Source organism: Columba livia, chromosome 20, assembly GCF_036013475.1.
Source record: "Columba livia isolate bColLiv1 breed racing homer chromosome 20, bColLiv1.pat.W.v2, whole genome shotgun sequence".
NCBI lineage: Eukaryota > Metazoa > Chordata > Aves > Columbiformes > Columbidae > Columba > Columba livia.
In genome coordinates, this window is record NC_088621.1 from 3931779 (window position 1) to 3949771 (window position 17993).

General features: G+C 42.6%; 1 protein-coding gene across 1 annotated transcript; it reads left to right on the top strand.

Annotated features, from left to right (window-relative positions):
• On the top strand, positions 1–16893 carry BLMH (bleomycin hydrolase). The gene is made up of 12 exons (XM_065036813.1): positions 1–158; positions 405–602; positions 1287–1396; positions 2032–2173; positions 3064–3152; positions 4458–4550; positions 7867–8022; positions 8534–8692; positions 8795–8862; positions 9230–9347; positions 11700–11769; positions 15932–16893. The coding sequence occupies exons 1-12, from the start codon at positions 146–148 to the stop codon at positions 16081–16083; spliced, it is 1368 nt and encodes a 455-aa protein (XP_064892885.1). The 5' UTR covers positions 1–145; the 3' UTR covers positions 16084–16893.
• Positions 16894–17993: the final 1100 nt, after the last annotated feature.

The window sequence follows — 17993 nt, forward strand, 5'->3', positions numbered from 1 at the left end:
GCCCCGCCCCCGAGCCCCGCCCCGGGGGCTGCGTGGGGGGGGGCCTCTCTTCCTGCTTCCGGTGCCGGGGCTATAAGAGCCGCTTCCGCCTGGGCCCGGTTGTTGAGCGGCGTTTTCCGCTTTGGGAGCTCCCGCCGCCTGTGCCATGAATGCTCGCGGTGAGGGGCGGGGCCCGGCGGTTACCGGGGCAACGGGCAGGGGGGCCTGTCCGTGAGGGGGGGACGTTACCGGGACAACGGGTGCGGGGGGATGCGGAATTACCTCGGGGGGCGGGGGGGAAAGACGCTCCGTTACCTGAGCGATGCGGGGGGGGAGGCGGTTGCCGGGGTAACGGGTGCTGGTGGGGGCGGGGGGGATGTCGGTACTGGGGGCCGCGGCGGTGACGGCTGCCCCGCGGCCCCCAGGGCTGAGCACCGAGAAGGCCGCGGCCTTCACCCGGCGGCTGCGGGCCGAGCCGCAGTTCGTGCTGGCCCAGAACGTGGCGACCGTGAGCGACCCGCTGGAGGTGTGTCTGCAGCGGCAGGTGGTGCAGGACACGGTGCAGGTGTTCCAGCACGCCGTGCCCAACGAGGGCAAGCCCGTTACCAACCAGAAGAACTCCGGTAAGGGGCTCTGGGGACCGGGGAGCAGCCCCGGGGCTGGGAGGTGAACGGTGTTGTGGTGATTGTGCTGCTGGGAGCTGTGGCCGTTTCCACTCCTGGCAAAACGGGATCCCCAGAGCATCCGCTTGAGTTAATTACACCCTTTAGATTCTCAGCGTTTGCCTGTTTTTCCCTCTGTGTATCACAAGACGTGTGCATTTGCAGTAAAACATTCTGAGCTTATAATGAACTCTTTGGTGTTTTATGATCCCAGTGCCCAAAGGCTTGAGGCAGAACGGTGTCCTGAATCTTTGTCGCAGTTGAGACGAACAAACAACATAGACAAAGTTCTTATGTGCAAACAGCAGTCTACATTTATTGCCACAGATGCCTTTTTATGTAGTTTTTACCAGCTCATGTGTCTTTTTGCTATTGGTTACAGGCTGTGATAGTAACATATCATTGGTTAATTTTGCTATTGCCCGTGTTACTCTTTTACTCCTTTTTTTTTTTTCACATAGGTACACCTTAATATCTCCAGATACTCTTTTACTCCCTTCTTATCTTAAAGGTCACTTTCTGTTCCCATCCCCTACATCAGGGAATCCACAGACCCACCGTAGTCCCCCCACAAATCTTGTGTTTTAAACAAAGTGTCTTACACAGCTCTTAAACTGTTTTAATTCTTGTGGGTTTACCCCTCAGGGAGATGTTGGATCTTTTCCTGTCTCAATGCAATGCGTCTGCCTTTCATGAAGAAATACAACATCGAGGAGTTTGAATTCAGCCAGTCGTACCTCTTTTTCTGGGATAAGGTACTGTAGTGCGGATCATGGGTTGCGCTAGGACAGCTTATGTGATCAGGTATTAATACTGGAACAGAATTTTGTTTAGGCTGGACTATTTTAACAATCCATATAGGAAATGTATCGTTTAAATATGTATTTTAAATGTGGGTCAAGCAAAGTGAGGACTTCCAGGCTGAAAAGTTAGCTGTCAAAATGTTAATGTTTGGAGTAGTAAAAGGCTTTTTTCAAGTGTTGTGCATATTTGAAAAGTTACTCATAGGAGGTTTAGGGGAAACGCGACTGTAACTCTGACTTTTAGTCGTGCTTGTGACCTACTGATCTGCAAACTCTGTGCCCACTTTATTCCACGAAGGGAAAGAGAGAAAATCCAGTACTAGTTTGGGCCAGGCTTCATTGCATAACTCCTGTTTCACGTTTCCTGTTCCCCTACCCTCAAGCTCTGTTCTAACTCCTAAATATTTGGTCTATGACAGAAATAAGATTATATCATAAACCCTGGAATACTGGAGGGAGAATAAGAACTTCAGTGGATGAACAGAAGGTGGCTTTATCTAGTAAAGACTTTGCGAGAACTGAAAACTCAGGAATGAATTAATGTACAGTGTCACACTTAAAATATCTATTTTTCCCATCTGTCCCAGGTTGAACGTTGTTACTACTTTTTAAATGCCTATGTGGAAACAGCTCAGAAAAAGGAGCCTGTGGAAGGAAGACTGATACAGTACCTGCTCACCAACCCCACGAATGACGGTGGACAGTGGGACATGTTGGTTAACATTATCGGTAAGAGAACTGGTCACTAAGAGCCCTTTCTGAAATTGCGGACTGGTTTGAGGTGAGGAATAACGTCAAAGAGGAAATAGCTTGAGACTTAGAAGTTTGCTAAGGAATATGACACCGTTGGTTGCTATGTTGTTTTAATCAAAGACCTTTTTCATGCCAGGTTGTAAGTACTAGGCTTAAATCTTGTGTGGCATCTTCACTCTTGCATATTGCTGATGATAGGAACTCAGATCAACGGAAGTAATTAGATACCCCAGAGTTTTCATTTACCAAAAAGGTTCAACCCCCTTTTACTTCAGTCATTGATGTGGCACTGTTTATATCCATGTATACCATTTGTAGGCAGGTGGTAAGGAAAAAATATTGCTAGACCAGGGTGTGTCTACAAGGCAGAAGCAAAACTACAGAGTTGCAGCCTGGAGAAAGATGGTGTTAAGATCAGTGAGAGGGAAGTGATGTGGAATGTGGCAATGCTGGTCTTGCAAAGATCCCGTGTAAGTGGGATCATCCTTAGGCTGATTAAGGAGATAATTCTCTGTATCTGAATTATACTGGCATTTGTTTTCATTTGTTGTGAAATAATGTGATGCCTTTGTAAATCAATAGGCCAATAATGTAGGTTTACAATCACAGAAGGGATTTGTTTCTTTGAAGCCTGGAGGTTACTTTTTTTTTTTCCATGCAGTTCTTATAAATATTTAATCAGGGCAGAGAATTTTGGATGCTGCCGTTGTTACATCTTGCAACGCTGCAGCTTAAATAAGAGACTTTGCCTTATCTCTGCACAAACCCAACAATATTTAGCTTCTACATGGGTATAAGTGGAAGCACTAGCAGCTACTGTGTCAGGAAGACAGTTGTTAACCCATAGCTTTATTACTTGCTTTTAGAAAAGTATGGTGTTGTCCCCAAGAAATACTTCCCGGAGTCTCATACCACAGAGGCTACTAGAAGGATGAATGAGATCTTGAATCATAAGGTAAAAATTGATTTAAGTGATATAATTAAGGGGAGGGGAATCAGCCTGTTCCAAGTGTTCTTGCCACCTTAATTTCTCTTCATTGACTGTGGTATTAAGTGCATCTCAGCAACCTAACTTGCTTTTATTCAAAAAGCAGCCTGAAGTCTCACGAATTCTGTTCATCCCAAAACATGGAGCAGGAGGGTGTGTTTGTGCAGGATGCCCATGGCTGGCCTTCAGGAGCTTGAAAGTACCTCGCGTGATTTTCATAGTGATTGTTCCTAATCCTCGAATTTCCAAGAAGTTAATTCTTGATGTGTGGCTGGTTAAGTCTATTTCTGCAAAACTAGCACTTGGCATCTAGGTGACTTTTTTCCACCCTCTCAGTATTTCATCTACCAGTATGCCAAGGTTTCTAGAGATTACTGCCAAATTCGAATAAAAAAGAAAAAGAAAAAAGGCGTTTTCAGAACACTGAATTTTAAAAATCAGTTTTCAGTATAAAATTGTGCAGCTGTGTCTGAAGGAAGGTGTAAGCTTGCTCCCTGAACTACAGAAATGAACTAATCTGGGAAGATACTAGTGGAGGTAGCCAGATAAAAAGGCAATTAGCATGGTTTTTTTAGTGGGCTTTGATTATTTTTTCCAGTTCATATACTACATGCTCAGGGAAAATTGCCTGCTAAAGTCCACATGAAAAATGTCGAATATGCGCTTAAATGAGCTCAGACACAATGCTGGGTGTTAATGTTATTCTCGTCTTGAACATCGCAAACCAGCTGGTCTTGTGGGAGCGCCACTCACTGCTCCCAGCCTTATGGATGGTGACAGTAATGGGAAGCATGTGCTGCTCGTCCTGCGGCTCTGTGGGCCGTGGAGAAACGCGCTGTTCTTTTTACCAACCAAGAGATCAATTATGCATTAGAATTGCAAAATAAATTTTACAGTATGAAGCCAGTCTGTTCTCTGTGAGTCACAGAGGCGGTAATGCGTATGAATGTTGCAGCACGCTGCAGTTACAGAACCCAGGGAAATCAAGCCTTATAAGATAATGGCTGTAAGCTTCAAATCAGTGCTTGGAAAACAGAGTTACACCTATTTATTAATTTCTGATTAATTTTTGGTGATCTTTTAAATAATTCAATTGTCTTCATTTTTTTAAGAATATCTAACAAAGGCTTCTGAAAGGGATTTTGTTCTCATTTTAAAAATGCATTACGAAGAGAAAAATAGGTGCTGGAAACAACCAGATAGGGCATCTTAAAACCTGATGAGGTGACACCTTTCGTACTCTTATAGTAAAATGACTTTCTTTTTAAACAGATGAGAGAATACTGTTTGCGGCTAAGAAATATGGTGGAAACTGGAACAAACAAAGCAGAACTTTGTTGTGCAATGGACACTATGATAGAAGAGGTAAATATATAGTGTGAGATGAATCTTCTTGGAACATGAGGCCAGAATGGATGAGATTTCTTGCTTAGTATTGCCCTGTAGCTATTGGATCAGCCAAAACAAGTGCCTTTTGTTTGTTGAACCAGGAATGTTTCATATGGCAACAGGCTTGGAGGTGTTCAAGTGAATGGTTTTGAAGTGGCATGTTGCTTATGTCATCCTGAATTTTTCTAATGCTTCCAGACAAATATTGAATTTATAGACTCCAGAACTATATTTTATGGAGACATTGGCCCCTTTCTGTAGGAAAGCAGCATTTTGTATCTCAAGAGAAATCAAAATAGTGGCCTGTCAGGCTTTTATTAAAAAATAGGAAGGAGGCAGGTTGAAAACAGCATTCCGGTGGCTTGAATGTGAAATCATACAGCACAGGTGTTGTTGCAGAAATTCCCCACAAGAGAGCGGAAAAGAACAACGAAAGGGGTCCTGCATAATGGAAAAGATGTGAGGGTAACAGGGCTGAATCCAGCTGTGGCCTGGTGCTGGGGAAGGAATCACAGCCTCAGGTTCTGGCTGTGTGAATGAGCTCTATCAAGATAATCAGTCAACAAGTCTGCAGTGTGCCCTGTGTGTGTAGGGCTGGCCCTCTGTCTGTTCACACTGAATGTGACAGTGGCATGTGCTGTTTTTCTTATTCACGAGTCTTCGTACAATACCCAAAAGCAACTTTGAAAGTTCAGGCTGGTTTACTATGAGAAAGTGCATCCATTTTTTTTGAAAGTACATATTTCATTTGTTTCTCAAACATACAATGCAAAGTGACACAGTGGTTTCCATGTCTGTCTTTAGGTGACTCAATAAATCAATTCTATGTGTTTTTTCTGCAATCCAGTAAACATCAGTTTTAGGCAGAATCTATCTTGGGATGTTTCTGTAAAGCTTCAGGCAGTTCACCTAAATACAAGTATTGATCTCTCAAGTTAACACAGTATTTCCTCTTGTGGTGCTTTACAACTTAAGTGGATTTATGTTCAAGAAACATTATAGTTGAAATGTGCAATTGCACCCATCTTGGATACTTTAAAACCACTTAGTTTTAGAGGTTAGAGACTGCTCTTTTATTTCATGTGTTTATATGTATACCAGTGGTGTTGCGTCTAGTTTTGTATGCGCAAAGCAGAACTTGGTTCAGTTCTGTGAAGTTTTATTCACATAGCAAGTCTTGGTTTGCTCATGCAGGGAGGCAGCGCTTTCGCTAAAATGGGGCAGTCGTACTGGAACACAAGATTAAATATTCACTCCAGAACTGTATAAACATTCTTCTTATCAAACCAGTGCATAGCAGGTCAGAAGTTGAAATCAGCATGGTGCATGTGATTGAATTTTTTTTCCTTTACTGTTCTTTGTACACTCTTCCTTATCAGGAGTGTCCTTTTGCCCTCCTCACTCCTTTTGGTTTTTAGCATAGGCCAGTATGACTTTGCCTTATCTTGGTTCTAGTTGTCACTAGAGTGATATAGATCACTCTTTAGTTTAAATATGTCTCCTTATTTTATTTATTGATAGGGGAAGCTTGTGAGATACTGAGATGGCCCATGATGGCTGTGGTGACAAAACAATTGAGGGAGGCCCTTCCCAGGCTCTGCTGCCTCTGAACTTGAGACTTGCGTCTCCATCACTTTCCTTCCTCTGGCTGGAGGCCGCCTGCTCGTTTCTCCCCTTTTAAGCACCTTTCTTGCTTATTTTGTTTTTGTGGCCTCACCTCTTGCCACTTGGGGTTATCAGAGGTAATGTGGGTGTAGCTACAGCAAATGCTACCTTTTGTGCCGTCTGTGCAAAATTAAATATTTATAGTAGCTTAGGAATTTACATTTGCTCTTTAGCGTATTTATTGAGAATTTAATGTGCGAGTTCCTCCAGTAAGAGCATTAAGCCCACACCCTTGTTTCAACCTGTAATTAATCTCTTCACTTGTTTTCTTAAAACGCTTGGAGCAAGAACACCTTTATTTGTATTTTGTTCACAGCCAAATAGTGTTACTTAGCATGAACATTGCATTGCTTTTGCCGTCAGCACAAAGTGCAATTTAGCACAAAACTGGTTCTTACGGAGCCTTGGGATATATGTGAATCAGCTCAACTGGCTCCAGAAAGAGCAAGTCAGCTCTGGGGAAGGTGGTGTATCCCCCCCCGTGGAAATCTGCGGAGAGGAAGGTGTGAAGGCCGAGAGCCCCGGAGAGCTGGTGCGAACCACAGGCCTTGGGTGTCCATGCAGAAGGTGCAGCTGAGATTTGACTCCCCTTATTTTGAATAACCTATTGGTTCCTTGCAAATAAGACTTGTGCTCAGGACGTGGACAGAGCTGAAGCAGACCAGTGTTAGCCGGAGTAAAACAGATTCACACCTATTTAAATACAATTCAGTTTGCTGTCCCCGTAGTACCTGTGGCAGGTCCTGCTAAATATTCCTACAGACAGTCATCTGGTTACACTGCCTATGAGTTGGCACAGTTTATGATCAGCCCTGTGGGAAAGTACAGTAGTGATTAAGTGCTGATTCACATTCTGATGTATAGGGAAGCTGATTACTTGAAATCTGGTCAACTTTTTGTGCTAAAAATCAATCGAATGCTGTCAGCTGTGAAGGATGTCACAGTCAGCAGGCAGGAATCTCGAATTAAATTACAGAACCTGCCAGCTCAACCCTAAACCAAGACATTATTGAAAGTATTGAAACAGGTCAGAAGATTTTTATAGGCTTTTGAAATTCAAATGTGTATTACAGGGGAAAAAAGGGATTAGTACAGGGGAAACACTGGGATAAAATGCTTTGCTGTATGTACATTATAAGGTCAGGTTTGTCTCTGCATGTGCCAAATGCTTAAACCTTTCTAGAATCAATTTGTAGTTTTTCTTGCACTGGAAAAGTATCTTGTTGGAGGAGCTTCAGAATTACTTAAATGTTGGAATGAGACCAGGCAGTGTATTGGCTTTTGCTTTTGGCTGCTGCTTTCCTATGATAAGCTGGAATTTGTGTTCAACCTTAAGCTTTTGTTTTGCCTGATGATTTACCTGAGAATACAGAGTGTGAGAATGGGGAGACATGTTTTTCCTGTGGCCTTTCAGATTAGGTTTGAGCTGTTGAAACTCCTAGATTTCCAGAGCTGAGTGCAAGTAATTCACATGTGTATGTTTGTGTTCTTCAAAGGTGGATGTTAAGATCCCATTTCTCCAGCTGGGTCTCACATGGAGAGATCAATTCACTGGTGGCATTGCTGTGGTAGGAGAGGCAGCCCCATGTGTTTTGGCAAGTTCACAGCTGTTTGCTTCTCTGGGCAGGTATTCAGAATAGTGAGTACTTGCCTGGGCAACCCTCCGGAGACATTCTGCTGGGAGTTCCGGGATAAGGAGAAGACCTACCACAAGTACGGCCCGATGACACCCGTCCAGTTCTACAATGAGCATGTGAAGCCTTACTTCAACATGGAGGACAAGGTTGGGCTGCTGAAAGGCAGTAGCTTCCCAGGATCTCTGTTGTTGTTGTTTGGTTTTGTGTGGTTCTTGTTTGTTGTTTCTTTTACCTGCTAAGCCACTTATTTTCCACAGTTGCAGGTGTACTATTGCCCCTGTAACTGCACCATGTGTGACAGGTGCTGCTCGCACAAGCCACAGGTGGCCTTGGGTTTATTCTCTTGTTTGTGCTTTACCCTTCAATTAACCATGATCTTGCATTGCACTTCTATGTCATTTTGTAATGATAGAATATGTAACAATCAAATCAGTCACAAGATGCCATTAGAGAGCAGGAATAACATGCAAAGCTGCTATGCCACAGTTATGAGTTGAACTTAAAAACCTTAAACCTGGTATTTCAGCCAAGGGTTTGTTTGCTCATGGGACAGACTGCTGGCTGGGACAAAAACAATTCTGAGAAATCCATCTAGATTCACTTCAAAATATTTCAGTTAAGTTGCACCTTAATTTATGACATCTTGGTTTTTGGCAGGTTTGTCTAGTGAATGATCCTCGACCTCAGAACCCGTACAACAGGCTGTACACAGTGGAGTACCTGGGCAACATGGTAGGAGGGAGGAAAACCCTCTATAACAACCAGCCTGTTGATGTCTTGAAAAAACTAGCAGCAGCATCTATTAAGGATGGCGAGGTTGGTTTGGTTTCTCTTCACGGGTGGCATAAGAGTTTTACCTCTTGTGATGTAAAACTCACTGGGATATGGCCTAGATGTGATTCTGCCTTTTATTTGTAGGCTGTGTGGTTTGGCTGTGATGTTGCAAAGCACTTCTATGGCAAGCTGGGAATCAATGACTTGAATATGTAAGTAGAAAGTCAAAACAATAGCATTTGGGATACTTGGCTAGGACATCACTGTTTATTAAACTAATTTGTACAGACTGGATTAATACCCCAAAAGACTATATTTAAGTAATTCGGCAGCATGAGAAATCATTAGCTAAAATTTGAATCATTTGAAGATGCACTACATGTGGTTGTTAAATATTCTTATTTATTTGAATTGTCTGGTATTTGGCGAAAAACTCCTAAAGGGATCAGTTCTGACACTAAAAATAGTTGAATTTGTACATCTGTGCACTGGCTCCTGGGACACCACAGTCTACAGATGCTCTGATTTACTAGTGAGAATTGTGTCCTTTTTGATGTTGCTTATGTGGCTTTCTAACAGATATAACCATGAGCTGGTGTTCGGTGTTTCTGTGAAGAACATGAACAAAGCAGAACGGTTAATCTTTGGAGAATCCCTGATGACCCATGCCATGGTCCTGACTGCTGTCACCGAGAAGGTACCGTCTCCCTCCCGGAGTTCTGATGTTTGCACAGATGTATTTGAATATCCTGGCAGCTTGTTTGTACTCTGGGCTCGCTCACAGTGTGTAAGCTCTAATGTTGGAGCTCAGCCTGTGTGTCGCAACGAAGGCCCAGGTTGTCTGTTCTCCCTGCATTGTTGGTATCTGAGTGTTCAGAACTATAAATATTTAAAAAGGAGGTGAGAATTTTGGACAAGTCAAGGGTTTCTCTCCTGCCCACCAACTTTTATAGGAGAAAGTCAGCTTCTGTTTTCAAGATATCAGAAGACCTGTATTAACTAGTTTTTAAATACAGATTTTGATGCATCGTGCTGAGCAAGACACTCAGTATGACAGCAAGTATTTTCTACCATGGGTTAGTCCAATCTGTATTTTACGGCGTGGAGCTCCTTCTGTTAAAATACCAGCAGGAGGCACTTTGCAGCGCTGTTCACCTCCTGCAGCTCGCTGGCATGTGACCCCTCTGACCTGCTCGTAATTAGGAGAGGAAAACGGTGTCCAAAATAGCTCTGTGGCAGACAGATGAATCCACAACTAAATCAGCTCCTGGCAGTATAACAAAGCACATATGAAGTAAAAAGAACTATGCAGATAACCTCAAGCTGTAAATTTTCAGTGTTGATGTTTTCCATTTATTTCCAGAAGCTGTCACTATTAAAGTTTCTTTGAAGTGATCCCTTCCTGTCCAACATGACCTTGGCTGGAGAAATAACAGCTTGTATAGAACTGAAAAAGTCTGAGCTCTTAAGTGTGAGGACTTGAGATGGGATTGCTCAGCCATAAGAATTTTCCCGAGTTACATTTTACAATTCAGTGTAACTTTTCCTGTTGTATTCTATGTTCTGGGCTCTTACCAGTTCTGTTTTGTGTGTCAGATTGCATGAACACATCTCTAAAAAAATATTTCTTGTTAAAGATTGAAAACGATGCCTTTCTGGTGTTTAAAGCCTATTTATCTATTCACAGTGTGTATGTTTGTACTGATTGTAGCCAGTTACTGGCTGCACTTCATTGGCTGCTATAGTCTGTAGTCTCTAAATTCATTCTCTTGCACACTTAAATGTGTAGCTACATAAAATGTGACCTGATAAAGAATGTGTGTAAATGGATGGTATCTCTAAAATCAAAAGATGGTTTAAAAGAAATTATCCTAGACAAGTTCAGCATTTAGAGGCTTTTCCACATTCAAAATGGACTAAGTTTTTTCTACTTTTTATTTGAGCATGTTGTCTTATATTAAACCTTAACTTAATCTAAAGCAGCTTTGATAAACTGAGTTGTAAAATGTAATATTTTGGATTTACCTACTTTATAAAGAGACTTTGAAGATTTAAAAAATCCTATTATGATTTTACAACATGAAAAACTGATGTGGATTAAATGCACCTTTTGGTTAAAAACTTAATGTACATGAACATATTTATCCTGATTTCTGGCTGAAAGAATTGAGAGTTGACTTATCCCTAGTCTGGTGGCTCTCAAGTGTCTTGTTTTAATGACTGTTATTTTTTTATATTTTTTAAAGTGAGAATAGAAGCAATACAACAATATTCCATTGCATATTAAAAATGAACCTATAGGGTGTTTTACATGTTATTTTTTTGTAGTTAAAAATATTGCAGTAGGGAAAGAATAACCATTCTTTGGTTCCTCAAGGGACCTGCTGTTTCCTTAGGAGAGGCTGCTCGGCGGAAGCAACAGTTTGCTTTGGCACAGCGAGCACGTGAAGTTGTTTTCAGTGCTCTTATGTACTCAGTGGATTTGAACCAGGTTCAGGTACACACAATGCAGGCTAAAATACTGCTGGACATGAAGTCAATTACTTCATGCTAATTAGGAGCCTTGTGTATCTCTTGAAGCACCAGGCTTGGAGCTGTATCCTTCAGATCCTCTGAGTGCTTGCACTTGCTCTTATTAACGCTGTTCTAAACCATTAATTACAGTCGCTTCACTGTCCATGTTCCTTCCCTCCGATTCCTGGTTCAAGCCAGTTGTCCATTCTGTGTTTCAGAAGGCCCAAAGTCCTGATAGGTGATGGAGGAGGCTGCTTAAATTCTGTCAAGTTGTTTAAGTCCAAACTTGAATTTAGTTAAACTTAAGCTTCCTGGTTAAAATACTTATTGCAAGCTCTCTTCTTGGCCACATTTCCTCATACTTTATGTAAGTAGGTAGACAAGTATTTTAAAAAACTGCATTTCTCCAACAATTAGCAAGAAACAGTTGTCTGAAACTTGCCAGTGCCTGTAGACTTTTGGGAGTGGAGCTCTGTTTTGCTGGTGCTGGATTTAGACTTCACTACTAAACAGCCATCGACTTGTTCTGTCACAGGATGGGCAAGAAGATGCATTTGAAAAATGGAGAGTGGAAAACTCCTGGGGTGAAGACCGTGGTAATAAAGGTAAAGTGATTTATAGTCACGGGAATAGAAAACTGAACTCATGTGGTCTTGCAGTGGTGTCTGTTCTGAGTTGGCTATAGACACTCGGAGCTAAGTAGTTCAATAACTATTTAATCTTGACATAACAATGACAGTATGTTTATGTTCTACCTTCAAGGCTCAATGGGACAGTAGTAAAATGTACTTTGAAATGTTGGATTAAGAAGGCTAATCAATACTAAAAAGTAACATCAAAACTTGTCTCCAAAACCAAATTAATAATTTTGTGAAGCAGCTTTATATATAATAGATAATATACTGAAATGCCTGGTTAGTTGTGCTCTAGCTGTCAGAACACTGTTTTGAGACACTCCAGATAGTTGGTTTGATGTTAGATGCTACTAGTGGTAAAGTGTCCAGGAAGGGAGCACCTTACTCAGCTCGCTTTACAACCACTCAGCGTGGACTTTGGTTAGTGCTCCGAGCCTCGAAGTTAATAGGTGTCTGTCAACACCTTTGACTGTGTAGCCGTATATGCCCTTGGCTAAGGTTCAGACTTGTTCTTTATTAGAACTTGAGGAAAACTGGGCTCAATTTCAGCATACCGGCTTCTGCTCCCAAAGGGCAGTGCGGCAGACAGAAGCCTGATGCCGCCAGTAGCAGTTGTACCCGCTGAGCCGTGACGGAGCAGCGGCGGTTCTGTGCTAGTGTGACAGGGACAGAGCGTCGGTGAGTGCTCCCACGGAGCTGCCGAGCTGTGATTGATGCGTGTGGAGACCTGCTGTGCTCCTGGCTTTCTTCACTTCGGGCATGGAATCCAAAATAAAAAGCTACAGCAACTAGAAATGAAAGAAATACTGTGCCTCAGGCTAAGTTGGAAATAACACTATATGAAGCCAGTCACCTAGCCTTGGAGTTTTACTTTGAACTTGTTTGCCGGCTTACTTGGCTTGCTGTAACAGTTTACCTTCCTTAGACCTTAGCTCTTTTCTAAATCTGGGTTCACTTTTCAAGATTGAGTTCTTCTAGAGCCGTTTAAGAGGAGCTAGTTGTTCCCTTGAAATGTAACAGGACCCCAGAGTGACTTGGATAAACCCTTGTACACATGAGTTGTGTGCATGCCATCTATGTGAACTCTTCTGGGTGAGTCACTGCCACTTATCTGTGGTGTTCTGGTGGAGGCCGTGGTCCCTGGAGAGTCTCGCTCGCTGTCTGGGGTTTGTTTTGGTTGGGGAGTTTCCTGGAGAAGTGCCTTGACAGAAAACCCCATCAGAACTATGAAGCTTGACTTTTATTTGACTACTTTTTCAGGGAGGTGATTCCCTGAATGATTTTCTTAGGTATAACCAAACCACCCACTGTTGAGCTAAAGGCAAATTGCCATATCCTTCGGAGCTCATTCCCAAACATTACAAGAGGTAACTTGGCAGGTTTCATCCCCTTCCTGCCCTTCTCTTTCACGCTTCAGTGTCCAGTACCAGCTGGTGTAGGAGGGTGAGGATTTGCTGACTGTCCTGCTGTGCCACTGGGTCTGTCTGGCCGTGTTGTGGGCTTTCTGTTGTGTTTTTATCTTATCTGCCTTGTTGAGGACTTGGGTAAGTCCAGTGCAGAGACCCAGAATCCACATCACTGAAGAGGCGGCCAAGAATGATGTTAAACTTGGCACATCCCAGTTGGGGCCCAGTTGGGTGTGGGGGATACAAGTAATCCCCAACTCCGTTATTTCTTGGACAGGTTGATAAAGGGCACAGCCTACAGCAGGACACCAGGGAATAGACTTTCACTCATTAAAAAACAATGAAACAAATGACTTATTGTTGGTAGGAAATCAAAGTGTTTTTTCACACAGGGTCCCTCTTGCTTTGCTCTGAGCACAGTCCGACGTGCCAGATAATTCCAGTTTCCCCAGATCTGCATGGTGCAGAACGGCCAGGACCGTGACTCCTGCTTTGGGTATCGTGGGATGCAGTTCGTTATTGCTCACACTGTGTGGAATGGGCAGAACTGAATTCTTCTGGTAGTGCTTGTGCTAGAGAAAGGGAGGCCCTGGGAACAGCGTTGCCTCCCCTAAATATGTAGTAATTATATTAATCTGTTGTAAAAGTGTTTCTTGGAATCATGTCTGTTTTTTCTCAAGGAATGGACACAGCTGCTGACAAACATTGGTTGTTGTTTTTGAGGTAAAAAAAGTCACTTCCCAGTCAAATATTTCCTTTCTGTGTCTTACTGGCACTTTGTCAGCCGTGCAGGCAAGTTTAATTATTCTGCTTACTCTTTTGTTCTGGAGACACAGTACATCATTACCGAACTGTGAACCCGGCTTATCCCATCGGATATCTTTTTTTAAAAGCAAGCAAGAGGGGAACACTAAATCACGTTATCACATCCATTTGATAGGGGTCCATCTGCTTGTTTTGGCAGGAAAAGAGCTTTCTTGTGATACATCTCCAACTCCCTTTTGACTTCAGTTTCTTGTGCTGGCTGTTGCACACATACTCCTCATGCTTCAAGGATTTAACTGCAGATCTTTAGTGTCTATATGTGTATATATATAATCCTATGAACACACTATGAAAGAGACTCTGTTAGTTGGTTCTCCCTGTGGAGGAGTTGTGGCACAAGCACAGAGTGGCTTGTACCAAGTCCTTTGGGAACTTTCATGGTCTTGATTTTCAGGTGCCCAAATCCTGGGTTGGGCAGTAACTCCCAGGCCCCTCATCCCTGACCCACCAGCAGCTCAGCAGTTTTCAAATGCCGCATTTTTAGGTTTTCCTTAGGGTAGGTTAGAGAAACGAGGACCAGCCTCTTACACAGAGGAGTGCGGTTTTGCGATCAGGTGCTGTGCTCTGTTACAACATGATGATGCTGTTCCCAGTTTTTCTATATTCTGACCTTAACACACAAATGGTGTGAGTAGAAGCAATATATAAATTACCCGAGATAAAACTCTGTGTACCCTGCACAGAAATGCAATAAACTTTTCCGTTCCTTTTTCACTCCTGTTACCTGGCTGGCAGGCTCATAGGTAGATGTATTGCTGTGTATAAGGTCTCTTTTTAATGAAGAAATTGATAAGGGCTCTCATTGTGCCGGTGGGCACGGGCCTTCTCAATGAGTGACCTTATTTGCATGGTCTGAAGTTCTGCTTGACGCTTCCTTCTCGTTCAGACGCTGTGATCCTAATCAGCGCTGTCAAGCTCCGAGATACAGGATGTCAGCAGCACAGTTCATTATCCTCTCAGGGTGCAATTACTTGTTGGCTCTTGGGAGTGAGAGGTTTTTGTGTGTCCCAAGAACTCATATCCTGGGGAGAGAATAATCAAGGCAGCTCCCTTTGGCAGAGTCTCCAAAATGGCTTCTAGCTTGGATTACAATTGATAGGGTTTTTAATTTATGGGAATTATCTGATCTCTTGCTTTAGAAACAAGATGGTGTAGATAGATGCATTTATTGTCCATATTCTTTGGACATTTTCTTGTTTCATTTGATTGTGTGATGATACTGTATAAGGACATGAGGAACTTTATTACATAAAGCCTTCTCATCTGTCTTCTAAATGCTTTCTCCCAGCCACTGTTATTTTCAGTTCACCTTGAGCAGTTTGCCTCCAATGACAGCTTTCTGCGAAACCTGTGATACTCTAAATGTGATTTCCACCCCCCCCAGTTCAAAGCCTGTTCACTGAAATTCTCTGTATTAATTATATTAAGGGAGAAAACTAAGATTTGGTTCAGCAAGGTGTGGTTTAGATGGCTTTACATTTGAGGAGAGCAGATGGCTTCCTCTTACTGCAAGAACTGAATGTTTTCTTAAGCTGATTTGGATATTCACCTGGGAAATTTGCTTTTTCTTAACAAAATCCTGGAACTTGTAAAGTCACACACAAACTTTACATTCTGCCTTAACTGCTTTAAGGTGTTGCCACTCACTTGGGTATTCTCGATGCCTGCTTTAACAGAGGAAGCGTAGATGATGGATATCATGGCTCTTGATTTTCCTAACAGGCTTCTTGATCTTTCAGTGCATATGAAGTACATCCGATTAGCCTATATGTTAGTTTGATCTTGAGATATAAAGTATGACTAAGTCCTGTTCAATGCCTCATTCACAGGTGAAACTTGTATATGTAACTGCTCCACTGTCCTGGTAATGATTGTGTTGTAATGAACTGTTTTCACTCCAGGTTACCTGATCATGACCGATGACTGGTTTTCTGAGTACGTGTACGAAGTTGTGGTGGATAAGAAGCACGTACCGGATGACATCTTGGCAGTGATGCAGCAGGAACCCATCGTATTGCCAGCCTGGGACCCTATGGGGGCTTTAGCCAAGTGAATTACAGCATATTTGCCTCTTAATGGTCAACCAGAAGTAGATGCAATAGAGAATTCCAGTGGTCGGAAGCCATAGCCAAATGCTAATGTGACCAGGCACTCAGCATGGTCCGTACTCTTGAAATGTAAGTTAAAGACCTTTGGGAAATAGCGCTTTACTGAGTGGCTGAATAAAGCTCTCAGGCTGCTCTGCAAAACTAAAAAGGGATGAGGAAAAAACTCAATGAAAATGTATTACAAGTGCTGTCAATGGCAGGTTTTGATTTTTACCTTTACATTTTTAATAACAATCAGCATAGTAACAGTAGAGTTATTTTGACCAGTGTTTTCCCTAGAAAAGCTGGCCTTAAAAGGCCCTCTAGAATTAACAGCTAGGTGATTGTTAGAACAAATACATCAAGATACTCATGAATTAACTATCCATGGTCTGACTTGTACCATAAATAATGCCCAAAGTATTTTATATATTCACATTTTTAGTTTTGCTGAAGTTTTGGAGGGGACGTAAGAATTGAAACTGCTGAAAATTACCTTTAGAAAATTTTCCAGTTGAATTGTTTCCTTGAGGTTTCCAGTTGGTTTTGTTCTTCCATTATTGAGCTAGGACTGGATAATCCATATCAAGGCCTGGTGCTATGTCTGTGTGCTATTTTTCAGTTACATTAGCAAGAACAACCATAAGTATGTTCACAGGTGGAGTTAGTGTCATGCTCAACAGGAAAAAACATTTTAATTGCTGCATTTTATTTGGATGTTTTAAAAAACCAAGATGGTGCTATGAAGCTTTTGAATAAACACTTTCCAAAGTGGCTGTTACAGTTCTGTTGTCTTTTTTTAAATGAGCCTCCTCTAACTGACATGGAGGGATATTAGTGACCCACAAACAAACTGAGCCAGAATGGGAACAAATCAGGGGAATATGCTGCTCTATGGACTCAGTAGTCAAAGATGCTCCTGTTACTGGGGTCTGCGTCTACTGCAAGTATCCCTTTTCCCCTTAAAGCAATGAACTTGTAGGCTGATAGACCACTATGGTTGTGCACAGGCCCTGTCATCTGCAGACAGGGCCCTTGACTCATGAAACATATTGGCTGAGAGAGTTTCTGGACTGCTGACCATAAATGACCCCATCTCAGATTGAACCAGGGTGTAAATGGAGCTGCTGGAGACCCCATTGAGCTGGTCTCCTTGGAGCAGCGGGTCTGCAGTGGAAGCTGCTCCTCCTCAGACTGGCCAGCAAGGAATGGTCCTTGAGGACTGAGACGCCTCACCCAACTGGTAAGTGATCTGGGTATCCCTGAGAATCCTCGCTTTGTGGAAGTGTGAGAAGATGCACCTTAAATCATCACCCTATAGAGCTCTGAGATCCCTCAAGTTGGAATCAGCTGTGTAGTAACTGAGCAACTGGAATCAGTGTTGGGGTGCTGAATATTTTTTGATAAACCCCTTTCTAGCTGGCTTTCTGCTAAACAGTTCTGGTTAAAGTCTGTTTGGAGCTTATTGCCAGTCTAAATGGACTTCTGGGGTGCCTCTGTGACACACAAAGAAACACAAACATAGTATCTCATGTGCTACAGGCACTCAGAGTTCAAGCCCATTACTAATCTTTTGATTTAAATCATGCCTAAGTGGTGGGCTTTGTGCCCCTGACAATTTGCCTGTTTGTTACTGGATTTAGTCATAGGCAAATAAGAGGGTGAGGGTGAATAGCCACACTGCAACACGACTGCCAGCTGCCATAGGTAGCAGATGCTGCCATAGGTAGCAAGTAAGAAAAGGATGTTTGGTATGGCTGTGGTTCTCCACAACTTGGTTTGACTTTCCTTCCATTTGGGCTACAGAGGTAGGAAGTTATTGCACGATTATGAACGTGTATCTTCTGCTAGTTATACAACTGTGCGTATGTACATG

Coding starts and splice junctions, on each gene's coding strand:
- BLMH (XM_065036813.1), top strand. Junction 603..1,286: donor TACCAACCAGAAGAACTCCG/GTAAGGGGCTCT, acceptor TTTACCCCTCAG/GGAGATGTTGGATCTTTTCC. Junction 8,023..8,533: donor ACTTCAACATGGAGGACAAG/GTTGGGCTGCTG, acceptor GGTTTTTGGCAG/GTTTGTCTAGTGAATGATCC.